The sequence below is a fragment of the Siniperca chuatsi genome, linkage group LG13, assembly GCF_020085105.1.
Source record: "Siniperca chuatsi isolate FFG_IHB_CAS linkage group LG13, ASM2008510v1, whole genome shotgun sequence".
NCBI classification, from domain to species: domain Eukaryota; kingdom Metazoa; phylum Chordata; class Actinopteri; order Centrarchiformes; family Sinipercidae; genus Siniperca; species Siniperca chuatsi.
The window spans coordinates 16,690,389-16,703,126 of record NC_058054.1 but is presented as its reverse complement, the minus strand read 5'-3'; the positions used below and the strand labels follow the sequence as shown (position 1 = coordinate 16,703,126).

At 42.3% G+C, this 12,738-nt stretch overlaps 1 protein-coding gene across 1 annotated transcript; it reads left to right on the top strand.

Annotated features, from left to right (window-relative positions):
* The first annotated feature begins 4,676 nt into the window (after positions 1-4,676).
* Positions 4,677-11,525, top strand: map6d1 (MAP6 domain containing 1). The gene is made up of 3 exons (XM_044219143.1): positions 4,677-5,770; positions 6,772-7,060; positions 10,842-11,525. The coding sequence occupies exons 1-3, from the start codon at positions 5,235-5,237 to the stop codon at positions 10,917-10,919; spliced, it is 903 nt and encodes a 300-aa protein (XP_044075078.1). The 5' UTR covers positions 4,677-5,234; the 3' UTR covers positions 10,920-11,525.
* Positions 11,526-12,738: the final 1,213 nt, after the last annotated feature.

The window sequence follows — 12,738 nt, the reverse complement described above, 5'->3', positions numbered from 1 at the left end:
AAAAGGACAGGGATACTGTGTCTTAGTGCTGACTGAACTCACTGGCAGAGCAGTACAGCTGGGAGAGTCTGTGTACAGCATGCAGGTTATTTTTATTTAAGCCATGAGTTTATTTAATAAGTTATTGCTGGTCATCATCATTCAAGGCTGGATTACCAACTGGGCAAATCAGGCAACTACCCCGGCACCCCGGACCCATAGGGAGCCTGAAGGCACCAGGTTCACTGTGTGGCAGTGAAGTTATAATGGCCTTAAAGCGAGGCTATAAAACTTTTAAAATAATAAACAACACATTCTTCCTCTTAAAAATATAAAGTATTTCGTAAGCAATAAAACACACCCTTGATCAATTCAATACACTCAGAGGTTTTGCATTTACAATCGTACTTGGTCGGGTAGCTTATGGTGGCTCATTTTAGCTAACTGACATTATTGAGTCAGTTTGCTGACTTTATGACTCTTCTCTACTTGTGCTACCTTTACATTATGTTTATCATTATCTGGTAATCGCTACTGTGGCTGCTGTTCAGCAAAAGTTACAAAGTCTCACTTTAAGGTACTCTCAAACAGCAAGTGGTTGCCACTGCCAGTCTTGAGAGCGTGTGTTGCTATTTGCCACTGACATGTTGATGAAGGTTGAACTTTTTTTCAACTTGCCACATGACCATGGTTGCCATGCCACTAAAACCACATTGAGGATGATGACGATGCAGAAGCTAATTTTACTAGTATATGAGCTCCCTGAATTTCACCTCTTCACCAGCAGTGAAACCCCATATCAATTAACAAAAACCATCGTGGAGCAACTTCAACTTCAGAGTTTGATTACCTGGTCTGGGCCAATAAACAATGTTTATAATGTTAGCTAAACTTCCTATAATAATCATGTCATATGCTAACCATTTCCTTTATTTCAAAGCTGTACTAATCAATATTTTCATATGAACAGTGGTTTAAATGACTTGACCAGTGTCGCTCATAGTGACAAACACACAGAATTATCCCCCTACTCTGCATTTCCCCTCAGCTCTATGGAGCATTTTAGCTTCTGTCAGCTTGCAACTTTTCTTTTTTTGGCCAGTCTCACTGCTCTTATCAACATGGTTTCAAGCAGGCAGTTGTTTCAGCAAAAATGCTCTCATAAACCAACCAAACAGCAGACAGAGGAAGGTAGCGACTAGCTGTTGAACCTTGAGGAGAATTTTGCAGCTAATGAGCCAGATATTTCCCTCAGGAGTTGGTGGAGACTAAAACAGAGCTAAAAGGAGAGTGAATATTGAACTTTCATTCATCACGTGACCAGAAACATGACTTCAAATGAGTGATAATGTTGCTCTGTAATTGCTGGATGTGTAAAGAGGGCTTGTTCTGTTGCCCCCAGGGGCAAAAAAATGACGCAGGCTCAAAATACAGATACTTGTGCTTTACTTGAGTATTTTAATTGTATGCCACTTTATACTTTTACTCCACTACATTTCAGAGGGAATTATTGTACTTTTTACTCCACTACATTTATTAAGTACCGACTTTGATGAAGATTTTAAAAACCTGAATACATATACAAGCTGCCAATGCAAACATTTGGAAAGCTGTGTTTTCTCACCGCTATTGCTAACACCACACCTGTAAGCTGAGTTTCCCCCAGGTGCCCACAGAACACTGTGCTGACAAAATTGATGAGAAAGATCAGCAATTGTGAAATGAACTGAAATACATGAAAAGGCAAATTTCCTTAAATCCCAAAGAAATTAGGTTCGTGTTAGTAAACTATTTGCTTAATTGAGGATAAACTGCCACACAAGCAAAACCTTGCTAAAAAAACTATTATCTATTCTATCTATTTCTTAGCTGATGATTGTTCAGGCAACTTCTCCAAATAGTTTTCATTCCAAACCTGGATGTCATAGTTTCAGTTGTCATCATAACTAGTTAGGACGTCCATTGATTGCACAGTAAATAGAGACTGGAAAAACTGTCTTAAGAATCATCTACAAATGAAACATGCTGCATAGTATTCTGATGGGTCCACCATTGACTATTGAGTCCACTTACTGTGGATCAAGGAAAAAGAGGTGGTCTCAGTTTTGTTAGCACATGCATAATACAATATGAGAAAATGTGAAATTAAATGTTTAACAAATGTTTTGCCATTTTGGAAGGTAAACCAAACTAACAAAAACACGTGGAAAAAACCTCAATTTCTACTTTTTTTTCAGGACCACAACTCCATAACACAACAAAAGAAGAAATAAAGCACACATTTTTCATGTGGTGTGTCCAGTCCCATACTTACCACAGGTCCTGCTAGTTTGAAAAGTTGAATTATTTCATTTTTGTAGTCTACCGGGAGCCAGTCCTTGATGCATTTCAGACACTTTATATAGTAAGTATCTAAAGTAATGAAATATAACAATAAAATTTTGAAAAGGGAGACCTATGGAGATTATGTGGTTATGGGAAGCCCATAATATTAGTTCTGTCTTTTATTGAGTCAGTATTCTATGCATTTTAATATAATGTACCTCTGTGTATTTCAGCTCTACATGTTTGTAAAAGAAGTCAGTTCCCATTCATCTGTTGCATCATCTACAATTTTATGGAAATATACTTTACCTATAATTAATACTCACACTGCAAGACTAGAAGACTTGCCCAGTTTGCAAGGCTACTCTGGTCTGAAAAGCAAATTTTGTGTGTACGTTTTTGCACATATCAACACTAAGTTCTTTTTTTCATTTCAAATGGAAATTTTGAACTTTTTACCCCATTACAATTACACTTTTCAGTGTAAAACATATGATAAGCTTATAAAATACAACGCATTGTTAAAGATTAAACCAGTGGTTTCCATTCTTTTTGGCTTGTGACCACTTAAAGAAAAGCAGTGTCTGAAGCGAGCCCCCCTGTCACGTTTTAGATGTCTGAGTCGTTAGCAGTTCCAACAAAGAGTGATTTCCTGCATAATTAGTACTTTTACATTTTAAACTTTAAGTGCATTTTTAAGTGCAATACTTCTGTACTTCTAGTTAAGCAAGGTTTTGAATGAAGGACTTTTACTTGTAATGGAGTATTTTTAGTGTTGTATTGGTACTTAAGTGAAGGATCTGAATACTTCTTCCATTGCTGGCTTTTTGGATAAGAAAAAGAAATACATAAACCCACAGTATATTTACATTCAAAATATACTGCGTTCACTGTGCAGGAGAGTAATGTTATATTTTCCCCTGCAGATGGTAGTATCACACTGTTATTTTCAGAGGATTTGACTTCCTGGGTAATGTTCATTAACCACTATCAGAAATTCACTGACAACCATAACAATGGTGATCCCATTCCATTATCTGTCGCTGAAAAATCGTCTGCAGTGAATGTTTTTGGCTCACATTGGCAATCAAAAAAACCTACAAAACCCGTGCCATCTATCGCTGAAAGTACAGTGGTGTTAACAAGAGCAGAGAGATCCTGAACTTACAGTTGAACTTCTGGTTAAGATGATTTATGTGCTGCAAGTGCCTGTTCATCTTTATCAAGTGCCACCTACTGTAAGTGGTTCTTAGATTGTTGTGCTGCCTCCCTCTGAGAGGCTCATCTCGCCTCCTCCTCTGTGAACAGCTCACAGAGGGAAGTTCTTATGCCTTCGGTGCATCAAGAGCCACTCTGTCAACTTAATGCATATTAATGCCCTCCATTTCACATCCACTGAACTGTAATCAACTGTAATTCTCTACATAAACTTGGCCAGTCTCTCTTTTGTCCACCATTGTGGACAAATAACAAGTTATCTCAGAAGAACCAGAGCACTTCAGAGTACCCTCAGACATTTCTAATACCACTTGAAAGGCAGACTATGTTTCAAAAAGATTGGCATAATGTTGAGGATGATTTGGTGGCTCAGTAAGATACAATGTGCTCAGTGTCAAGCTTTGGAGTCCATTATTCTTTTGTTTTTTACTTTTTTCCCTGTCTGGTTGATATTGATAAATCCTAGAAAGTGCTGACACATAGAGTGCCCAGAAGGAGTAATTGGGGCCCAACTATTGGCTATCAGCAGAGAATTTACTTGGAGCCATAAGGGAAAATTAACAAGTCGTCATTCCTAAACAGCAAAATAGGACATGTGTCCATGCCTTGTGTAATTATGATTAGTTGCCCCTGTTTATTTACTTTTAGGCAACTCTCTGGAGTCATTTCTTGTGGTACAAGAAAGTTACACTACTTCCTGCTTCAACACTAAAAATAAACATTGTTTCAATCTGTTTCAACAAAACACCAGAGGACAGACTTTTTAAAAAAATAAATAAATAAACTTGGTCTGTAAAGTCTATGGTCTGGCCTAAGCTGAGCAGCAACCTGCATGAGGAAGCTGGGAGCCCCAGAAAACCCACATGGGCTAACCTGCACTGGGCAATGAGGGGATGTCACGATGATGGGCACCACAAGCAGCAAATCCACACAGAACCCACATGGGATTAATGAGAGCTTGTCACAGCTGACATTTTGACTTGTCACAGTAGGAAAAGCACAGACACTATGTTTTCTCTGAACCTCATGATCTAAATGGAAATGAAGCAGGTTGATGCAACATATGGCAAAGAGGAACCTGAGAAATCTTGTGAGCCATTTGAAAAATATCCACCACGCATTCTCCAGCTGGGCTCAGGCTTTGATGAGTGTGTTTAAATTGAACCTAACCCAGTCTACCAACCCATATATGTATACTGTACATTTGACGCTGCATCATAATTATGTAACCCTCAGCATTACTGGCAACAGTTAAGGTGCAATAATATCAGTGATGGCAAGTGGAGAAGCCATAAAACATCTCCGGGTCAAGCTTTTAATTGCACGTGTGGCTGGGTGTAAAGGAGATAAATAACGTTTCTTTGATTTTGAATCCGATGCGGACACTCGGGATCCGGCTGGAGATGCGGAGAATAATTTGCCACAGATTCCTCTGCATGGTGGAGGCACTATCACAGACCACGTGAGAGGAATATTCAACGACGGACCCCGACAGACCGGTTCATCTCTGCTGGCACTCCTCTGCTGCTGACATGGACTCCTGGACACTGTATTTTCTCAGCTTCCCACAAACGGACGCGGAGGGAGGGCGATGCTCTGTCTGAATGTAACCTTTGATCTTTTGTCGTTTTCTGTTCTTTTTCTGTTCTTTTTGTTTGATTCTTCTTCTTCTACTTTCCTCCACAAGTCAAACAGTTAGGGGGAGGGGGGGTATGGCTTGGCCGTGCATCAGCAGAGTGTGCTGCCTGGCTCGCTTCTGGAACCAGTTCGACAAATCGGACCTCTCCGTCCCGCTCACCATCCAGAACTACTCGGACATCGCCGAGCAGGAGGTGCGGTCCGTCACCAAACAGGTCTCCGTCTCGGAGCGCGCACCCGGGAATAACTACTCAATCCCGGACCCGCGTGCCGTCGGCTCCCCTCAGGTGGCCACAGATGGCCCGGGGACCCGAGGATCTTTCAGGGCACGGAAGGAGCCCAGTTACAAGCCCCGGGAGGACTACCACCCGCCCGGAGTGCCTTTCCCCAGTGTTACCCAGTACAAGCAGGATTTCAAACCCTGGCCCATTCCCAGGAAGGAGAACTTCCCTTGGATTAGTAACGGGGGCAGCAGGGCAGACAGTGCTTCGGACAGCCCGGTGAACAGTTACCACAGCCAGGCACAGCCGGGGGAGAGAGAGGAGCGGGGCAGGGGGCAGAGGTGGGGGGAGCAGCAGGGGATGGAGGAGAGAAAAACCAGCTCCTACAGGTAGGTCATGTCACCCTCTTTGACTTGTTTCAGCACCTGTCCCTGTCCATTCTGACTTTTGGACCAGACAGGAAAACTGGGTGCTGGTGTTATGCTGATGCCTGCTTTGACGCTTCATTAGATGCGTTTTTATTAATAGTTCATTGACTTCCAGGGTCGACCCAGAAAGCCTGCATGGGTCATCAATAATTCTCTTACACATCTCATATTCATATATGAGATAGCTCAAGTATGAATATTTGATTTTCATTTATGCATTTTATTTTAGGTATGTGGGCAGGAAGTGTGTGGTTCTCAACCTTTTTGGCTCGTGAGCCTGAAAAAGAAGAAATGTTGACTAACAATCAATCCCCTGTCATATAGATTACAAGCAGTGCAACCAAAGAGATAGATACTTCTTTCTCAGATTGATTCATTTGGATAGATTTTAGAGGCCTGAAGAACTTAAACTGTCCAGTGTTTCTTAATAAAAGAGCAAAAAATAGAGACAAATAAAAGATGAATATAATTTGTGCATTCAAAATATAGTTTTTGACCCTCTGGGTGGTCCAGACCTCCAGATAGAGTTATTATAATAATCTCTGGTAATTAAAGGGGTATTCTAGTGATTTACTGTATATTCAGAAAGTTGCGAGAGACCGAAAAACCCCCCGGTCAAAAACGATGTAGAAGAGGCTGAGATATCTGGACTTTTAGTCTCGAGTCAAGCTCCAAAAACACTGGATCCTACACTGTGTCTCAAGGCCAATCCAAAATAACCCTGATGACATCATCAGGCTGAATGCCGTTTTTGCTTAAGTCAGTTTTTGCTGATGCTGTATACATGGATGTAGTCAACAACTAGTCAACACCATTATTATAACCATGTTAACATAAGTGCTAGGTCACCATCCACACTGGCCCAAGGCATCCCTTCAAAAACAAGGCTGATACAAACTTTTAGCCTGTACTGAACATAATCCGCATGGCGTCTGTCAGCCTACTGATCTCTCTTCCTCCAGGCAAGAGTACAGGCCGTGGACGGGGGCGAGACCGGCCAAAAGTGCGAGGAGAAATCCCCCAGCTCAATACTCCAGCCCAGGGACAGAGGCCACCCAGGTCCCGCGTGAGACCAGCTACCAGGCTGCCTACAGTGCGGAGGGCCACAGGTCCATAGGGCTGCATCAGTCTGCCAGCACCAATATACAACCTGCTGCTGTTCCCCAGCCCATCCCCACTGCCCTGCAGGCTGGCAGCTCACAGAGCGTCCCGCCAGAGAGGACTGAGCTCAGTGGACCGACCAAGGGAGAGGTAAGCACCGCCAGCTATGTCGTTTGCAATGTGTCAAGCATTCAGCTGGAGGAGCCATGTAATGTACATTACCGAAACAGCTGTAGGTTCGAAGAGTTCAGTGGAAGAGCTACAGGTTTAAATTGCAACATGCTCCTCCTGAAAGTCATCTTCATTCATCTCCCTGGTGGCCTGTTGCTGTTGGGGCGTCTCAGAAAAGTGATACGGCATTCTGTCCCTAAGCAGCTCAAAGTGACCCAGCTGTTTAAAACAGGCCATGTGCTGTGTTATGTAACACTCTGCTGGTGCTACACTCTTTACTTTGACCTGAATAGAGCAGGCTTGATGAGAACAAAAGAGTAAATGGGTAATTCTTCCAACTATGAATTGTATTTCTGGCAATGTGTAGAAACGATGAAAACCATGTATCTCCAAATTAGGTGTTCCTCTCTGAGCAAATTCTCCTACTTCATAGCCTAAATAAACACATTTAAAAACCCATTGCATCATCTGAAAAATGCATTGTCCCAAGGCTTAAAACATGGCTGTTTTTCTTAGCTCATGAGAAGTTGACATTTTGGAGATACATGGATAGTGAAATTCATGTTGGGAAATAAAATTTACAGACTGAAATAACTGAAATTAAAGGAATAAATTATATGTAATAATTTTAAAGAATGAGACTTTAATTTTGGTGTCGTCAAATTTTTCAAGGTTATTTTTTGGGATTTATGACCTCAGTATTTCTAAAATCCTTGCTACGGCCCTTTGTGTTGGTCCTCAGTCCTGCAACTTCAGATGTTTGGGAAAGAAACCTAACCTTCTGGTTATTTGCATAATTGTCTGAGTAATGACTGCTCTATTAAGCCGTTATGTCCCTCAGTATTGTGTGTGATGGTGATGGAGGTCGAAGCGAGAGATGTCAATGGCGGGACACAGACTCTATTAATATAACTGGCCCAGTTGGAGTAAGAGTTCATGGCACATTAAGGAGGGATGTGCTGCTGGCAGTATGTTTGGCTGTGGGACTCAACACTGCAGTCAATATTACACACACATACATGTTCATAGTGCAGTTTTTCAGTTATACCACAATCTCCCAGTGCGATGTAAACCAGCCTGGCAGCAAATCAAGTTGATCTTAGATAATCCACCCCGGTCACCGACGGCCCACTCACTGCCAACTCATTATTGACTCACCAGCCCCCTGCAGAGGTGTCTGACCAAGCATTACACATCCCACTCCAGTATGCATTACACTGGGTCATGGCGCTCTGCTGGTATTTTTTCTTTGAGGGCATTCTCACTTTGTGATGCCATTCTGTAAAATACATGACTACACCATGTTATCACCAGCAGATGAAGCGTCCTCATTCAGTGTGGAGCAGAACAGACCGACTCTATCTATTCATTAACAGATTTAATGGTTAAGTCCCAAATAAGCTGCTGAAATCAAAATCAATCTGCTCTTGATGATAAAGGAGTTGGGCAGCCATGAAATTCTCATTATTGCTCAAATTAATCTGTCAAATTGTGTGCTCCCCCACCTATATGTCTCTAATTTTATGACACTCTGCAGACAACTGACCGATTAGATCACACTGATGCTTTTCATGACGAGAGAGACGTGTTTTCTTGAACTCACTGAACTCACAAATCCAATTTAAAACATCCCAGCAAGAGGTTGTTTCGTGAGCTGTCAGATGAGAGACTGAATCTCTGTTAAACCTGAAACCCGGCTTGTCCCGCTTAAATGAGTGCAGCCCTGAACTCTCAGTACAGTGTGTGTGTGTGTGTGTGTGTGTGTGTGTTAAGAATCAGGCCTGGCAAACCGCATCACAAGGCAAACAGATTTGCGAGGATGGGTTTGTATAATCCGAAGTGTGGGTCAGGGATGAGCAAGACAAAACCGCTGAATGGGGAACACATTTAGCATGCAGAGTGGAAACCTCAGCAGGAAACTCTTGTTATGACAAATTCTTGGTTGTTTATAGTCAGCTTACAGGCAGCAGCCCCCCCCCGCGAGATTTGGGATTGTGTTCTCGGAGATCACGGGCAAGCCTGCTTAACTTCTGAATACAATGTATAACAGTGCTGTGTTTTGGTATGGTAGATGCACGGTAGAGGGATGGAAATGCTGCTCACAATGGCTTTAAACTGCACGAAGAGGATAGAAAGCCGGCAGGGACAATGCAGCCTAAAATTCACTTTTCTGTTACTTCCTTTGTCACTCTTCTCTCTCTCCATTTACCCAGGGGCGGGGCCAGAGGGGTGCCCCTTCTACCAGAGCCAGAAGGTGATAGGTAGTTGACTTATTAGAATTATGGATGGATTACTTAACAGGGCTAGTGCTTGCAGGCCCAGCGCCTCTAGACCAGAGCCTCTGAATGAACTAACTGTTAACATTTCTTGTTGGAAAGTCAATCAAACAACCACAGAGATGCAAAACCACTAAAAAGAGCCACAAAACAACCACAAAGACACGCAAAACAACAAAAAATAGCCGCATAACGACTACAAAGAGAATCGCAGGCGCGTTTGTAGTCGTTTTGCGTCTTGCTCCTAAATATATGTCAGACGGGTGGGGGCCCTTTGTCCAAGGGCCGATTGTCTCATAAACTGTCCATGGCTGTAGACTATTTGAAGCTACAAATAGCAGCTGTTTATTGATATTTCATATTAGAACACTGAATAAATAACAGAACCATTAATAATTTCTCAACACATTTTTACTCATTTTACAGAAAGTAAATGTGCTTCTTTAAAAGTGTGCCCCAGTCTTACCCCCATCATTCTTTCAACCATTGTTTTTCCTCTATCTCCCTCTTTCTTCTACATCCCCTGAGCCAGGCTTTCTCCCTGTTTTTCTCTCCCCTTTTCTTTCACTTGGACCTCTTCCCTTTTCCCACGCTTCCCAGGACTACAGAGGGAAAGTCCTGTGCCAAGTTGGCAGGGAGGGGAGGAGAGGACTGTATTCAGAGCAGAGGAAAGGCAAAAGAAGGTTGAGGGAAAAGAGATAGGGAAAGATAGGGAAAAAAGATGAGGAGAGGGGAATGAGATGCAGTGTGTGATAGAGAGGGAGAGAAAAGTGGGGGAGGGGTTAGTGAGCGTTGCTTGATGGATTATCTGTTAAAGTACGATGTTGCACTGGGTTGCAGTCTTCTTTGGCACCAATCTAATTTAGGAGAGAGGCAGACCTGGCTGCTACACAGAGCACAAAAGCCGGTGTGTGTGTGTGGGAGGGGGGAGGAGGTGAATACACTCACACACCAAATCTGACTTGCTGAACAACATGTACTGCCTGCCACCCACAGCGCTGTACAGCCACATTCAAAGTGCTGCTGGGACAGCAAGCCGTCAATCTCCCCGAAGACTTGTGCTATCTGATGAAAGCTGCCTCACTCCACAGCTATGCAAGTAAATTGAAATAGCCTAGCCCATTTTCATGGACGGACCCAATAATTGCAGGAAAGAATAGAATATGGGCGACTTCTCAGTGTTACAGGCCTTTATTTAATCGCCACAGCCCAGATACATTCTGGTCAGGCTTTGAGAACAGCTGCCCTCAGCAGAACAGAGCAGCGCTAAGCAGGAAATAACAATACAGTCCAGGCTGCTAGCACTCTGACAGCAGACCTGATGCTTTTTGACGGCACAGCCCAACCGGTCTCCTCTCATTTCATGGGTCCAGTGTGAGCAGCACCACAGTTGCTGCCCTCTCTGGTTTCATCTCTGTGATCACCTTCAGAGCTGCTGTTACAATCGTCTCTCTCTCTCTCTCTCTCTTTCTCCCTTGTCTCAGGAACACCTGGTGAGGACCAAGCTTCCTCCGAACCCTTCTGCGGTCTTTCAAAGTGGATCGAGGGTCTTCAACATCTGACTCCGATTTCCAACCAATCCACTTTGATCGGTTTCAGTTTTAAGGGATCAACAGGGGAATGATTTCAGTCCATTCCTCAACACAAGAATCTATGCAAGAGAACGTATTGTTGTGAAGCCTGTGGAGCTGTGGTGTCAGTATCCAAAGTGGAGACAGATAGATAGACAGACGCCCCCCCTTTACACTCCTTCCTGCCCCTGTTGCTATGGGAATGAATATGCATGGAACAAAATAGTTTTAAAACAAGCTTCCCCCTCCCCCCCGTTTTTGCAGTTATAGATGCACAAGGAACTGGCTGCGTATTTGTGTGGGTCCGTGTGTGTGCACCTGCTGATTTGTCCTCTTATTGTATATAATGCTGAGTCCGCTCCAATAATGAACGACATGGTCGGTCATTAAGTGTGTATGCTTAAGAGTACAATGTTGCCCTTTGGTGTTGCTAGAAATCTGCTTGAAATAAGTTATTTCCTCAGTATTTAATTAGTTTGCTCTTTTGAGAAAGTATTGTTCGGTCTATGATTTTGTAAATCTATTGTTAAAGAAACAGAGCAAATATATAATGTAAGTGAAATTACAATAAAAGAATATTAGGTTCTTAGCACTTTCTATCAGAGGTCACTTGGCTCTTTTTCTCAGCAGTATTTTTTCACACAGTTCTGGGTGTTATTAGTAATTTAGAGGATTGTATGAATAGAGTATTAATTACAATCAACCGCTATTATACCAAAGGTCAGGTAATGTGAAGGTGTTTTACAGTTTGAGTTAAAACCAACTAGACAAGTATAATTAGGGCAATAACAGAATACTTATGTTCTCTTTATATTCAGTGCTCAAATGTCAGTACACTCAAATCACAACCCCCCCCCAAACATATTTAGTCACTTACCACTTGTGGTGGCTAGCTATGCAGATAGTTTTGGTATTAACTTGGTCAGGTTTGAGATTTCTGCCTTTTGTTTGTGGTGCTCACAGCACTGAAATTTTATTCAAAGGAGAAGTTTAAATTAGTAATTTTGGTAAATATGCTTATTTGCCTTCTTTCTGAGTTGATTAGATCAATATATCACTCTCATCTCTGTGCATTAAGTATAGAGCAAAAGCCACAAGGTGGTTAGCTTAGCTTAGCATAAAGTTAAAAAATCTACCTACCGACACCTCACTAATTAACATGTTGCATCTCATATGTTTATTCCATAAACAGTCATGTAAAAACTAGTTTGTGGTTGCCTCTTAGCTCCAGCTGCATGAGAGACATGACAGACATGAGTGGCATCAATGTTCTCATCTAACTCTCGCCAAAGAAGCATATTTCCCAAAATGTCAAACTATTCCTTATGAATAGTAGAATTCATCTGCATCATCTGACTGAAACAACAGTCTCCACCTCAATAGTAATAGGGTGTCGGCAGAAATCTTAGAGACAGACAGATATTTTAAAACCTGGTCAAATTAAACCAAAACTGTCAGCTAGGGTGGATACCACTAGAGGTTAAAGGTCCAGTGTGTAGGATTTAGTGGCATCTAGCGGTGAAATTGCAGTTTGCAACCATTTGAATACTGCTCGCCTCACCCTCCCATTTCAAGCGTGTAGGAGAAACTACGGTGGCCGTGAAACTTGCGAAAAATGCTAAAGGCCCAATGTAGAGCCATGGCAGTGCAACATGGCAGCCACCGTGGAAAGGGACCCGCTCCCTATGTAGATATAAACAGGCTTATTCTAAGGTAATGAAAACACACTTAAAAATATTACATTCCATTTCTGCCAATAACTCCTCCTAAATGTTACATACTGGACCTTTAAGTGTGTTAATGTGTGTTT

Excerpts from the sequence above, each read along its gene's own strand:
- map6d1 (XM_044219143.1), top strand. The coding sequence starts at position 5,235 with ATGGCTTGGCCGTGCATCAGCAGAGTGTGCTGCCTGGCTCGCTTCTGG. Across the intron at positions 5,771-6,771 it reads AGAAAAACCAGCTCCTACAG|GCAAGAGTACAGGCCGTGGA; the intron begins GTAGGTCATGTC and ends CTCTTCCTCCAG. Across the intron at positions 7,061-10,841 it reads GTGGACCGACCAAGGGAGAG|GAACACCTGGTGAGGACCAA; the intron begins GTAAGCACCGCC and ends CCCTTGTCTCAG.